The sequence below is a fragment of the Anomalospiza imberbis genome, assembly GCF_031753505.1.
Source record: "Anomalospiza imberbis isolate Cuckoo-Finch-1a 21T00152 chromosome W unlocalized genomic scaffold, ASM3175350v1 scaffold_31, whole genome shotgun sequence".
NCBI lineage: Eukaryota > Metazoa > Chordata > Aves > Passeriformes > Viduidae > Anomalospiza > Anomalospiza imberbis.
The window spans coordinates 6,476,557-6,491,901 of NW_027099315.1; the positions used below are offsets into that span (position 1 = coordinate 6,476,557).

General features: G+C 36.4%; 1 protein-coding gene across 1 annotated transcript in view; it reads right to left on the minus strand.

Moving 5' to 3' along the window:
* Nucleotides 1-535: 535 nt before the first annotated feature.
* Nucleotides 536-15,345, minus strand: part of LOC137465571 (guanine nucleotide-binding protein G(q) subunit alpha) — a 166,542-nt gene continuing 151,732 nt past the window's right edge. The window contains exons 6-7 of the mRNA XM_068177651.1: nucleotides 11,330-11,483; nucleotides 536-5,337 (exon numbers count right to left, since the gene is read on the minus strand). Of these exons, the coding sequence (XP_068033752.1) occupies nucleotides 5,147-5,337; nucleotides 11,330-11,483 (345 nt within the window). The 3' untranslated portion in view covers nucleotides 536-5,146. The remainder of the gene's footprint in view (nucleotides 5,338-11,329; nucleotides 11,484-15,345) is intronic.

Here is a 15,345-nt window from a genome sequence, read left to right on the forward strand (position 1 = left end):
AACAGAAAAGAGCAGGGCTGGGCAAGGAATCCCTCCCCTGGATAGCTCACTGGCGATGGCTGCTCCCGGGGTAGGGCCGCATAGAGGGGTGCCCCCGGCGGGCTCCCGGCGCAGCATGCACTATCTCTGGGCTCCCGAGCAAGCAGAGGAACAGAGAAATAAGCCAGTAAGCCCAGTCGCATTGCCAGAGGAGAAGAAAAAATACCAGGCAAAAACCACAAAGCAACAGTATCTCTAGTAAGAGGCACTGTGCAGTGTGGCCGCTGAGATGAATCGCCCCACCAGAAGGAAGCAACCCCTTGCCCCCAACCCTCGTAGGATCCTGTGCTGGCTCTCACCCCTTGCGATACTCCCGAAGCTCGGAGGGGGGGACTGACCATTTCCCAACACAAAACAAAACTCCCAAAAAATTGATATGGGATAAAAACCATTCCCAAGACAAATATTTGATAAGAAATATTTTGGGAGAACAAGCCCAAATATATTTCAGAAAAGCTAAATGTCAAGGAACGAAGAAGATAGTATAGTACAAAGCTATGGTGAAAAGTACTGTATTTTTAACCAACACGTTTGTTGAGGAGCAGCATTTATGCATTAGTTTTTTAAACAGAAAAACAGAAAACCACACCCTATTTTTGTCCCCCAAACAATACATGATACATGCATTTAAATGACACTTTAGAATAACAAATATGATCTTTATTTTGTTAAACACTGAAAATTTTAAAAATGTATCTGACACCCCTTCCAATACATTGGCAAAAAAAAATATTTTCTGCAGCATGATAAATAAGAAATCCAACAAGACTTCATCTTAGACCATCTTTTGATAGAAAAACCCCAACATCACAAAAACAGCAGTCTTATTACCAAGAGTAAGATTGATTTGGTTGAATTCCCTTGCATTTTTGATACTACCTTCAACATCGACTTTGCCCAAATGATTATTCAATTCTTTTTTTTCCTGCAACATAGCTACTGTAAAAAAGCTCGAGTGAAAGTTACAGTAAAAACCCTGCAACTAGATAAAGAATGACCCTCAATGGATTACTGATTACATGGAAATGTTTGTTTTGACTGATAAATAAAATGATAAATAAAAGCAAAAACAACAACAAAAAAGAGGAACTATCACTCATTATTTTCAAATCAAAACACATTGTTTTTCATGATCTCTACTAAGCTAGCAAATTGGACAGGGACATGCAATCTTAGTTGTTTATGTCCAAAGAGGGACTTTATCTGCAAAAGTGTGAAGGCCTCAAATAACCATTAATTATCTACAACAGGCCATTTTAATTTCCTTACTTGCAACACTCTCCAAAACATATTTAATTTATTGATTTCTTAACTAGAGGTAGGTAATTTGTAGGCCTTGTTAATATACTGTGCACACTTAATTTTTTTGCTAATGTAATGCAGGATAATCATGCACAGACCTTCAATACCAGCAGCACATATAATAATTTGGGCATTATTTTTCTTTTCCATATGGGTTAACATGTCTCTGTTTTCTCTTATTATTTCAATATTTTGTGAAGAATGCATAACAAGGGAAAGACCATTAAGTTGAGCAATCTGAAAGTCTTGCATCTCATAACCAAAAGCTCAGAGTCTAGCAATATCTTCATCTGCAGCCCTTTTGTCACCTTTTAAAGTTTTTGCAAATCATGCAGGCAGTTCTGACTGATAAGCAGCATAAAGCCTCTTCTCTACTTTCAAACTTTAAAAAGTGCTTCACAATCATGTGGCAGTATGATTTAAAATTACAGGTTACCTTGAAAATCAAGTCTGAATTATAAAAGTAAACTGCCCTTATAGCTTCATCATCCTATATATGTAAACAAAGTGCCAGCTAATTAGTGAAAAAAGCAAGTTTAAGGTTTGTGTAAAACATATTTACAGCTTTCTTGTACACCTAGAATAGTTTCCCAATGTTTTCCTTTTCTCCTCTCTCATTTATGACATTCAATGAAACAATGTAATTTTGCAAAATTAAAAGGGTTCCTGTCTTATTTTTGCCTTCAGCTTCATGTTAGATGCACATACTTCTAGACTCAAGCACTATAATGCATAGTGGAAATCACAAATTAAAACAGCAACAGCAATGGAATATATTGTAAATGAGAATGTCTATCATTTAAAAATTAAATGTTTTTGTAAACACTGTCACACTGCAATGCTGTGTTAGGTGCATTATGTAAGGCTTGCATTAGCATGCTGATTATATTTTCTCAGAATGTTTAAATAATCTAAACATTGTCACAGGTTCAACTCAATTAAAATATACCAGAAGTAGCCCAGTGGCACACACATTTGAATTTTGCAATCCCAATATATCAATAAAGTGTGAGTAAATTTTTGGTTTGTTTTTATACAAAGCTTTATATATTAAAACTTAAAACCCATACACCCCCCCCCCCCCCCCGATATCCCATAATAAAACAAACCCAAATCTTCATTAGACAACACTGGCAATTTTTGCACTTTTTTCCCCTACGGTTCTATTTATATCACTAAATCCATGGTGGCCAATGTATTCACAGGCTGAAAGAAGGGTTATTATCACACACTCCAGAGTGAATGGTTAAAACCGAAGATTTGTTATGTTTATAAGTAAGATCAGAGCCAATGTTATAATTACATATATAATAAGAACAGCTGTTCTGATGATACATTTTGAATGTCAGTGTCACTTTTTATAGCCTTCAACTATGTGCTTTAGCTTTATTAAATAAATTTTAACTCCTTAAAAGTTTTAACATTAGCAACTTTGCTGCTGTTAGGTCTAAGGTTTCTGTAATTTCTGAAATAATGTTTAACTGATCTGATGGTTTTATCATATTTTTGGGGAAATAGAATAGACCCATTAGTACTTATGTTCAATGGTTTGAAATGTCTCTAATTTCACTTTTCTTAAAAAGGCTATTAGAAAGGTAAAATTAACTGAAGTTGAATCTGCCAAATACAAATTGATATTTAAGAGCTTATATTCTAATCCTAGATATAATGGCATAAATTCTTCTAACAAAAACAGCTTCTACATCTGTATAAAGTCTTGACAAGATTTAAGCATTGTTTTGATTATGACTGTCCTCTGTGTGTCTCCAATTTACTTTTACTCAGGAATGTTCAAATGATTCTATATAGCACAATGCTGCTACAGTTCTGTACTATGATAAGCTTTTTTGTTGCTTTTTAAATAAAAACAACAAATACCTAGTCAGGAATAAACTGAAAAAAATTTACATTCTTCTCTTTAAAAAGTAAATAAAATAACATTATTTGAAATGTTAATCAGCTATAAGACATTATACAATTACATAGATACATATCAACACAGCACATTCAATTTGCCAAAAATTAATTAATATAAAGCCAATATGGATGCTGGCATATATGTATGTACAATGATTATAGCATTCATAATTGCACTATATCTACAATCAGTTTCCAATTATAAGGTGTTTTATGCGGGAACAAAAACTAGCAACTATTCTTATTAATGTTGTTTTAGAGTAGGGAGTATTAAGGATGAAAAACATCTAATTAGTATTTATTGCTAACTTTGTTACTCGAGTAATAAGAGATTGTTTTTCCACCTTTCCTTTGCTGTTGAGAGGCAGCAGCTTCTGTGCTAAGTGCACCCTATTGCTACTTGGCAATGTAAGTAATTCAATGTCTGACCTCAGAGTTCTCTGTAGTTTGCTAGCAATCATGCACCTGGTCAAAAAATACCTTTCAACTCAAGCTGCTCATTGATTGGTGCTACATTTTTGTTATTAAAAATTTGCATGTTTAAATTTCAAGAGTGATTTGCATTAAGAAATCTTTCTAAAGAACATCAAGAGAGACTATTTTTCATGAAACCTATAAAATGTTTGTGAATAGGTTAAGAGGCAACCTTATCAAGAAAGGTTTCTGAATGTGATCATTCATCAGTAATAAACGAGGTGCTTAATATTATTAGAAAAAACATTGTATGCAATCTCATGCCATCTCTAAGGAGAGAATTAAACTGTCTTCTATACACATAGAGTAGCATATTCACTCACACTGTTGTTTTTGGCATTAGAAAATGGAACACAATAAAAACAGGAACATATGAGTTAAAACTATGTTTATCATTTGACAGTTGACTCAATCAGGTCAATTCCCAATCCATTTGTTTGGCATTTCAATCACTATCTTATGTTTCAAAAGTATTGGTTTCATAAAAAGCCATATTTGGCAAGATTTTATACAGAAAAAAAAAAAATCTACAGTGGAAAAACACTTAAAAAAAGCTCTAACTTAAGAAAAAATGCACACAACTGAAAAATAAACCCCTAACCCTGTTTCCAGCTGTAACCACTGGGGAAAATGTAGTGTCCATGACATTTCTACTTGTCATTAGTGAATAAAGAAAAAATAATGGCACATAGCAATTAAAAAGAGATTCAATTATATTCTATGAACATTTATGTCTTTAATTATTTTATTACTGTCTTCTATGCATCTTTCTGAACTGTAAAAGTATGTTTAAATTCTAAATCCATACACAACTATTTCTATTTTGCAATTCCCAATATTCTAGTCTCAGAAGTGAAGATAAAATGAGAACATTAATTTTAAGAATTAAAAAAATCATATTATCAATACTTCTGATCCTTCAGAGATAGCACATTCTAGAAAATTTGAATGACTGATCACTTCTGATGATAGTAATTTTCTTGGCCAAGTCACTCAACAGAAAATATATTATCAAGGAATGCAAGTGGTAAAATGGCCACTGTACTTTTAAAACATAGCGGGGGAGGAAGGAGGGAGAGAAGGGGTCAGGGAAAGAGGAAACCAGCTTGATTTTGCTTCAATAGCACAAACCTGTTATCCTTTGTGAGTGTATGACTGAGAATTTAGAAACCACTGAGTCACAAGATTTTGCCTAAAAAATAAGAAAATGTACAGTGAATGTACTTCAGCATCTTTTGGTTTTACTCCATATAGTTTAAATAAAATCATAATATCAACTAAAAAACTCTGAACATTCACAGAGTACAGGCCAGCAATAAATTAGTATTATGCAACTTGTTTTCACAGATAATCCAGTCCCTATTGTGCATCTGCAATCACACAAAGGTGGTCTTGGAGGGCCTCTTAGGCACAGTTAGACCAGGTTGTATTCCTTCAGGTTTAACTGTAGAATCGTGTCCTTGACAGCAGCAAAGACAAAGCGTATATTCTCTGTGTCTGTAGCACAAGTGAAGTGGGAGTAGATAATTTTGTCACTATCTGGATTCAGGTCTACAAACATCTTCAAGATGAACTCTCGTGCTGCTTGTGCATCCCGTTGTGGTCCTGATAATTAAGAAGAAAAAGTCAGTTTCTCTTAAAGTCAATTCAGTATTTGAGTTTACTTAGGAGGGGAACCTCAGGAGCAGAAAACAGAAGAAAGACTCAGTCTCTTATCCTTGTATAAGAGAGGAAGGGAAAAATTTTATTAACAAATACTACCATATACTATTTTTTCCCAGTGGGGACCATTAAAAAATAAAAATTGAAGGAAATTCCAGAAGTTGATAATAGAAGAGCTGTTCTTTTTGTGCTATCTTCTTTCTTCCATAAGCTGTTAAAAATGGAGAGATGAACTTGATGACCCCACAAAATGAACAACATAAGAATTACTTGCTTTATACTCATAAATATATTAAAAATTAAGAGATCTGGCCCATTTTCTGTCTATTGTATTTAAAGAGTGCATTCTTTTAAAATGTAGCATAATCAAGTTACATCTTAAACTGGTCAGACACTGTCCCAAACAGAATTTAATTTACTTTAGTGTGGTGGGTTTGGTTTGATTTCCTCACACAGGGCACCAATTCCATTTTCAAACCACCACATTTAGTGATAGCAAAATATACATGCTTGCTAGTTGAAGCTGTTCAATTGCAAATCTTAATGTTCTAACAAATTAATTTTCTAAATTATATATAACAATTCTATTAAATTTAAACAAAGTCTGTAATTCTCAGAACATGAAGTCTATGTAACTAAACTGCATATTCTGCTTTGCATAAGGCAAAATAATGACTTCCAATCTATAGGAGTGAGAATTGGTTCATGTTCACAGCCAAAAGAGCAGCACAGAAGTAGGAATATCAGCCACAAGTTATTTTTTCGTATACTGTATATACATATTCTGTTCCAGTGCAATTTTCATAGGCCATTATTCCATTGTCCTCCTGTTTCTGCAATGTGGGTTTCTACAGAACATGTATGTTTGCTGTGTCTTTTCCTCCTGTCTCCTCATTACTTCTGGTCTTGTTATATGACAATATAAATCCCAGCACTCAGTTGTTATACAGTTCAGTCTTTCAATGGTTATGAAATCTGTACTTAGGAAGTTAGCATGTGCCCACATAACTTTCAATGACTGTACAATAAAACTTATTTTTAACATTTAAATACAAATTAAATCATTTCTAATTTGGATAAATGTACAAATTATGTAACAATGGCATCACAACAGATAAAATACTTTCTGATATCTATTGGTTGCAAAGCCTTGTAGAAGGAGAACATGATTCTACAATACCTTCTATGCACATGAATATGTATGTGTATATATAGACACATACACAGACTTACACATTTTATGAGATGTAGAGAAGGACATGTAAAGATAATTTCTCTGAACTAGGGCAAAGACGACTTCAAAATTTTTAAAATTTCTAAACACAGCAGGTGCTAGCCTTTACCTTCATTGCATATTCTATAGAAACAGCAGCAAAATTAATGTCCCTATTATTTTTTTCCACTCTTAGGAAGTTTAAACATTTGTAAAGGAGACTCCAACACTTTCAAACACAATGATTTCTTAAAAATAAGACATTAATTGGTTTTATCAACTTCCTAGAATTTTGTTAAACACTTTTACAGTGGGTAGGCACAAGCAGGTTTGTTCCTCTTTTAAAATCTACTGCCCTATTTAAAGCCCATATCCAAATTTCGCTTGCCTAATAACAAATCTGGTTATTATAATGTAATTCAATTTTTTCAGACTGGAATTCAAGTGCAGAAAACTACAATTAAAAAGAAAGCTTACCATCTCAGGTATTTAGAAAAAGGGAATGAACCAATGCTAGATTTACAATGCTAAATGGTTACAATCTAACTAATCTTGGAAAAGAATTATAATACAAATCAGTAGGTTTCTTGTCCATAGCTCCCTTTTTAGCAGTCTTAAAAGGGTTTCTCTATATGATAGTCAAGTTCTGTATAAAAAGCACCACAATTTAGCTTGGCTACATTAACTTGTAATTGCCAGCATTTATTTTCTTTGAAGACTCTGGAGGGGAGTGTGGTCCCACAGATATTTTTTAATTCTTTCCTTCCCAAACATGGTCACTTTTTGTCTTTTTCCTTACTCCCAGCACTTCATTCCAGTCTTTGAGTTGGTCTTTTAGTATGATCTGTGAAAGCATATCCTCATGTGATACTGACCCTTGAGCACATCTCAGTCTTGTATCCAATGTTGTTATGACATACTGTGCAGTACAACTGCTTAGTTTAATCAGTCCATTTTGCCATCCTGGTTGCCATTTCTGATCCCTATGCTACTTTCTCCATTGTACTACCCACATGGGAAAAGTGATCCAGCTGAAAAATGCCTAATTCTGATGAGTTCTCCAAATGTGTCCATCTTCAACATCTCCAAACGGTGTTGGAACAGCAGAGAGGGATACACAGTGACCTGTGCAAGCCATAGACTTTGCAACTGTCTTGGTTTTGGCTGGGATAGAATTAATTTTCTTCTTAGTAGCTGGTTGTATTATGTCTGACTAAGAGAGAGTTCATTTTTCCTTAGCAGACCTCACAGTGTTTTGCTTTGCATTGGTATCTGGAAGGGGGTTGATAACACACCAGTCTTTTGGCTACAGCTGAGCAGCACTGTCCCTCTAACATTCCTTACCCTCATCAAGGGGCTTTGAGTGGGCAAGATCATGGGAGGGGACACAGTCAAGGCAGTTGACCCAAAGTAACCAAAGAGATATTTCATACCATATGACGTCAGCTCAGATATAAAAACTAAGGGAGGGAGGCGGAACAGGGGGCATTCGTTATTCAACAATGTTTGCCTTCTGGAGCAACTGCTACACATGCTGAAGCCCTGCTTCCTGGGAAGTGGCTGAACATTGCTCACTGATGGGTAACAGAGATTAACTTTTCCCTTTGCTTATGTGCACTCAAACTTTCACTTTTCTTTTTTTGCTTTAGTAAACTGCTTTATCTCAACCGACTAGTTGCTTTCCATCTTATTTTCTGTTCCCTGTCCCACTGGAGAGTGATAGAGTGGCTTGGTGGGCACCTGGCATCCAGACAAGGTAAAACCACTACACTGGTACAGTGCTGTGTTTTAGATTCAGTATGAGAATAATGCTGATAGCACACTGATGTTTTGGTTGCTGCTGAGTAGTGCTTACCCTGAGTCAAGGCCTTTTTAGTGTCTTGTGCTCTGCCAGTGAGGAAGTGCACAAGAAGCTGGGAGGGACCACAGCTGGGACAACTGACCCAAAGTAGCCAAAGGGATATTCCACACCATAAAACATCATGCCCAGTATATAAACTGTGGGAAGTTAGCCAGAAGGGGCCAATCATTGCTTGGGGATGGGATGGGCATTAGTCAGTGGGTGGTGAGCAATTATGTTGTGCACTAATTGTTTTTATTGTACATAAATTGTTTTTATTCTGTCCTTTTCATTAATATTATTGTTGTTATTATTGCCATTAGTATTATTACTATATTTTACTTTACTTCAATTATTAAACTGTTTTCTGATTCTTCTCCCCAGGCAGGGAGGAGGGAGTAAGCAGCTGTTTGATACTAAGTTGCCAGATGGGAGTAAACCACAAGTCATCCACCCCATTTTCCCACCAAAAGAAATCAAATTAAACCATAACCTTCTCTAAGGGGTTAAGTCCAGCAAGATCTGCAGAATTAGACACTTAAACGACTTTCAGGTCTGGCCTACTGGCTATGGCCCTAATTGTCCATAACCTTTTTTTGTTTCCCTTACCCATGGTAAAGGAGAAGAGGAAGAGGCTTTCTCTGAGCTGACTGATTGAAAATCTGACAACCCTCTATGTTGAAATGACTGGCCTAGTAGATGAGAGCAGAGCAGTGGATATTGTCTAGTTAGATGAATGTAACTAGTGGGGTACCCCAGTAGCCAGTACTGGATCCAGTCCTATTTAACATCTTTAATGATCTGGATAAGGGAACAGAGTGTACCCTCAGCAAATTTGTTGGTGACACAAAACTGGGAGGAGTGGCTTCATCCAGAGGTACCTTGACAGGCTGGACAAATGGGCTGACAGGAACCTCATGAAATTCAACAAGGGCAAGTGCCAAGTCCTGCACCTGAAGAGTACCAAACCTAGGCACTAATATATACTGGAGGACACCCAACTAGAAAGCAGCTTGGCAGAAAAGGCACCTGAGGGTCCTGGTGGGATACTAGGTTGAACATGAGCCACCAATGTGCCCTTGGCACAAAGAAGGCAAATGGTATCCTGGGCTGCATTAGGAGGAGTATTGCCAGCAGGTTGAGTGATGTGACCTTCCCCTCTAATCAGCACTGATGAGACCACACCTGGAGTTCTGTGTCCAATCCTTGGCTCCTCAGTATAAGAAGACAAGGGCATACTGGAGAAAGTCCAGCCAAAGGCCACAAAGATGATTAAAGGACTGGATGAAAGGCTGAGAAACCTGGGACTGTTTAACCTAGAGAAAAGAAGGCTCAGATGGAGATCTTATTAATGCGTACAAATACCTGAAGGGAGGGTGCAAAGAAGATGAATCCAGGCTCTTGTGGATGGTGCCCAGTTAGAGAACAAGAAGAAACACAGGAGTTTCCATTTGAACATCAGAAACCCCTTTTTTGCTGTGAGAGTGACTGAGCATTGGGACAGGTTGCTCAAAAAGGTTGCAAAGTCTCCCTCCTTGGAGATATTCAAAAGCCATCCAGACATATACCTGTGAAGCAGTCACTAGATGACCTAGTTTGAGCAGGAGGGTTGGACTTGATGATCTTCAGAGCTCCCTTCTAATGTTAAGTCATATGTATTTTTTTTCTGGTTTCTCTGGACAAGCATTTAACACAGGTTTACCTCTACTTGAGTGATCATAACAAAAGGGCCTGTATAGCCTTCTCACCTGCAGGATGTCATCTAAAGCACCTGCCACACTTCTAACATGAAAATACAAGAATATATTCTATTTAACTGTCAGTTTTCTTCTGTTTAGTGCTATCAAAATAAACTTACACTGATTCATAAGTAAGTATGTCCTGATCCTCCAGGCTGTTCACTGTGAACACATCCTTTCCTCTCAAATAGGAAAAACATGAAACTTTTCCATTCTATCACTACCTCGTTTTGAAAATGAGAGATTTAATATTTTTTTGTAGCCTTTGAATCTGCTTTTCACTCTCTGGTGTGACAAAAGAGATGTCATTATATTAATATGATTTTTTTCTGTGTTACCAAAGCCTCCACTCAGTTACCTTTGAATACCTAGGTTTTCACCTCAGGAGAACTTTCTCAAAGTATGGCTTCTTTGGAAACAGCTGTTTGTTCCACATAATGTTTTCAGGGACAAGAACATTAAATTTTATATAAGTAGCATAAAATTACAGTAATGGAAACAAAGAAGAAATGGTACAATAAAATGGTGGGAGAAGTGATATTGGTTTATCTGAGAGCCACAGAGAATTTATGGCTTGCCTTCCGATTTCCAGCCTTAAACAAAAAAACCCCAACAAAACACAAATCCAACTAAAAAAGAAGAGTATGTGAGATGCTGAGAAGAATGAAAAATGTATTATATGTATTATTTATACTTCAGTTCGAATCCTCACCCCAACTTATGAACAAGGACAGAATAAAGTCCATTGCAAATATGATGTTATTCATCTAGAATCAATAATTTCACATGAAAGGTACTGCCATCTTGTCCACTATTAATAGAGGTATAAGATGAATTCCTAGCAATCTATAAAGTTCCACAAGACTTCAGTGACTTTAAAAATTTGAAGCATTAAAAACTGTTATTCTTAATAATTTTTTCCTTTTCATATAATTAAAAAAAAAACATGACCAGTAAGCCACTCAACTACAAACGAACCATTTGGTGTACTTAGTACAATTTGTAAAGAAGAAAATAGATTTAATGAAGAATGGGTGTTTATCTTTGTCCTAAGAACCTCCAAGCAAAATGTGGGCAATGCTATTACATTTGGTCATTACGGAAATTTAAATGGGGCATGAGCTCTGGTGGCAATATACTTACCATCATACTCTGGGAAATAATCAACTAAATGGGAGTACATAATTTTCTCCTCTAAAAGATCTTTTTTATTTAAGAACAGAATGACCGAAGAATTCTGGAACCATGGATATGTGATGATTGTCCTAAAGAGTGCTTTGCTTTCTTCCATTCGATTCTGGAATTAAAGAAAAAAAAAGAGATACATTTATGCAGTTGTGAAAATAACTTCTTTTTTTTAATCAATCAATGCAATTCCATTTTAGTTGATAAACATATCCATTTCACATTTTCCACCTTCTTACCAAAATGTAAGATTTAACTGATTCATTTACAATTCATAGGTATGTGGTATAATAAATATGCAGGCAGTTTCCTTTTGCAAACTCAATGACTCAAGCATTATTATTCTTTAGAACACAGGTCATGGACATGATACCTGTAACAGGTATTGTTGTAAATACTGATTATGCACAGTTATGATCAGCCAACAAATTCATGGGTACTGAAATGCATGTGGTTCAAGGCAGAGATAAACGTGCAACAAGACATAATAACCAAGTTTCAAAAACCTTATTTATTTTTTATTAATTTCCTGAACTTTAAATGCAAGTAATCCTTAATTTTTTGAAAGAGATCTGCATTAAAATAGTTCTAGGTAAATTTAGAATTTACTCATTGATAACCTGAGAATATTTGCCCAAATCAAATGCTTATGACATAAAATCTTACAAATGGTAAATTTGTTTCTAACATCAAGTTAGCCTTTACTTAAGCCTTGTTTAATTGCTCCTGCAAAACATTTTGCATGATAGTGGAAATTTAAATAAGTGAAGCATACAGTTCTACTTGCAAGGGCTTCCTGACACTGTAATATTCTGTGTGGTTCAATACAATTCTGAAGAACTGTTAGGCTGACACGATGTAGTTAATACAGAGTCAGAACAAACTGAGTTCAGAACCAGGAATTAACTCTACTTCTTTATTATTTGAAAATTCTAAGACAGGCCTGATTAGCTACTACAGAAGCTTTTTTTAGGAGATGCCTCCTGAAAACAATAGTTTCACCATCAAACAGGCTGTTATGATCCAATTAGTGAGAGATGTCTCTGCCCAAATTAATGTGCAAAGGAGACCATATGCCAAAGTCAATTGTACAGATTTTATTTAACAGTAAATGTGAGGTAGAGAGATAGAAAGAAATAGGAAGAGAGCAGGGGGGGAGAGAGAGTGAGAAAGAAATTAAGCAAAAGATACCACCACCATGTGGATTCCTGCAGCGTTCTTCACCCTGGTCTTCAGTGGTGGGGGTCCCAGAGTCATTCTACTGGAGGTACCACCTTTATACAGTCCAAGTTCCAGGTGTCCAAGGGGTGGTCGCAGATGTTCCCACAACTTGGACTAGCATGGGTGTAAGCAGTGGTTTCCTTTCCCACAGTCTGCACAGTGGAATTTTGTCCGGTGTGCTAATTCCAAACCTTCACTTCTGTTTAAGCCTGGAATTAGTGCCTTCCTTTTTGCCATCCGTGCTTATCTCAAGTTCCTGTTGTGGTGACTTATGGGAATAGTGTTTTGAGACATGTAATTGCACTCTTTAAGTCCTCACACAGGCTTCTAGAGAACAAAATCAAAGTGAATCTTGCAGATTTTGATGTTGCTGAGACATGGAATCATAGAATTGTTTAAGTTGGAAAAGGTCTAAAAGATTATTGAGTCCAACCATTAACCTAACAGTACCAAGTCTACCATTAAACCATGTCCCTAAGTGCCACATCTACACATCTTTTAAATACCCTCAAGGAATGGTGACTCAACCACTTCTCTGGGCAACCTGTTCAAATGCTTTATAACCTTTTCAGTGAAGAATTATTTCCTAATATCCAACCTGAACCTCCCCTGGTGCAACTTGTGGCCATTTCTGCTTGTTCTGTCAATTGTTACATAGGACAAGAGACTGACATTGTTACACCTCCTTTCAAACACTTGTAGAGAGCAATAAGGTCTCCCCTGAGCCTTCTATTTTCCACACTAAAAACACTCATTATGCTCAGCTACACCTCATAGGACTTATGTTCCAGATGCTTCATCAGCTTCTTTGGATGTGCTCCAGCACTTCAATGTCTTTCTTGTAGTGAGGAAAAAACCTGTACTAATTGCACTTTAGTTGTAATTACTGTGTATTGAGATAAAGCAGTCAGTAGCCAAGTTGCTTGAATTCATAAAGTCTCTATGGGTGGAAGCCTTCATGTGTTTCTGGTCCCTAGGCTTTTTTGAGGTTTTAATACCTTTCTGGTCCCCAGGCCTATTTTCTTATACAGAGATAGCTCCAGTATTGTCCTAACATGTAGTTTTTACAGTGGAGGGGCATGGATTAGAATAGCTATTTTGCTGGGCGTGGTGATAATGATTTATAGGAAATTTACAAAAGTACTAGAGTTTGTTCCAGATATGTATAGCTTATGGTTTCTTCGTACTACACTGCATTCTAGTTCCAATAGCATGTTTTAGGGATTTATTAATAATTGCACCCAGTTTGTTAGAGGAGGAGCAGAAAATGAGGCTTTTCAACCTTTCCTTTCCTTTCCTTCTCTTATCTGTGTGATAAGATAATACTGAAAAGAACCAGGAAAATAAACATCAAAAGAAAGAATGTAAGGAAGAATTTACCACTGATGCTTCAGGCTATCAATGACTGTCAAACCACAGAACAGGGGGCCTTGTGAAGAAATAAAAAATATAAATTTCATCTGCAGTATGGAACATACTTTAAGAAGACAGATCAAGAGTCAAACTGAGACAGAGTAAAAATGTAACAGGGTAGAAATCCATTTGGATTTAGGTGAAATGTGCCTCATTGAGCTTGCAAACATAAGTAAAATATGCTGTTTAGTCTGGTAACTGCAGCACTAGCAAAACTGCCCCAGCTAAGGAGAAAGAATGCAAATTTCCAAGCTAAAGAGATAAGAGATAAGAAAGACTCCTCCAACCTTGAAACAGACAGGGCAGAGTGACCCAGGAGTTCTCTCTGTACTTTCTGACAAAAACTGAGTACAAGTGTAACTAGCTGTAAGCATAACGCGAAATCAGAAGAATGAATATGCATGAACCTATTGTGAAATTCTATTAATATGTAAATTAGCTAGAGTAATAAAAAAGGATCAGGAGATTTCAGGGGCACGCATGTCCTTTGAAGGGAAAAGATCCCTCACATGCGTCCAGCGCTGAATAAACATACCGTCTCTACAAATCTTTTTAGGACTTGTGGGGTCTTGATTTTTCACTGCAATTCAAAACCAAGCTGAAAGAATTCCTGCAACATGTAAACTCAAAGGAATGTTTAAATATGTATAATCTTCATGAATATGCATTTGACCAATGTAATGAAAAAGTATATAAGAAAATTGTTTTAACTTAACTGGTGTGCCTCTGGCAGTTGCCAAGCACCCAGTGCTGTTTACTGTCCCTTTTATCCCTTATTAAACTTTAAAAATTTTAAAGAGTGAGCCTTGTTTCTCACACTAGTATCAGTTTGATGAATGATTATATTATAAATTAGGGTATACTGGAAACTCTATTTTTGCAACACAAAGCAGGAAATTTGTTGACCAGGAAGATGTGTAAAGACATTCTCACACAGTGTCCATAGTGCCAACTGAGGCTTGAGTAAAGCCATCCAAACCTGGCACCACCTTTGCATATCAAAAAATAACAAAACACTCTGGTCAACTTGGCAAATAGGTTATATTGAACCTCTAAACCATCCAACAGTTATAAGTAATTGCCACTAAAAGCAGGCATACTGATGCAAAGACTACTATTTCAGAACTCAGTGACTGATTTTCCAGGCCCCCTGTACTAAAACTCTATACAGTGACACTCTTGCCTCTGTACAAACTTAACTTTGCTCTGAAACAAAACGAGTCTCTCAATGAAGCCTCGCAAACTGTGCCTACACTGTCCCTGTCTGGCAGCAGTGAGTATAGTGCTGTATTTACAGCTAGAGGCCAGAGATGGAACCACTGCCATAACTCTTTGTGAGA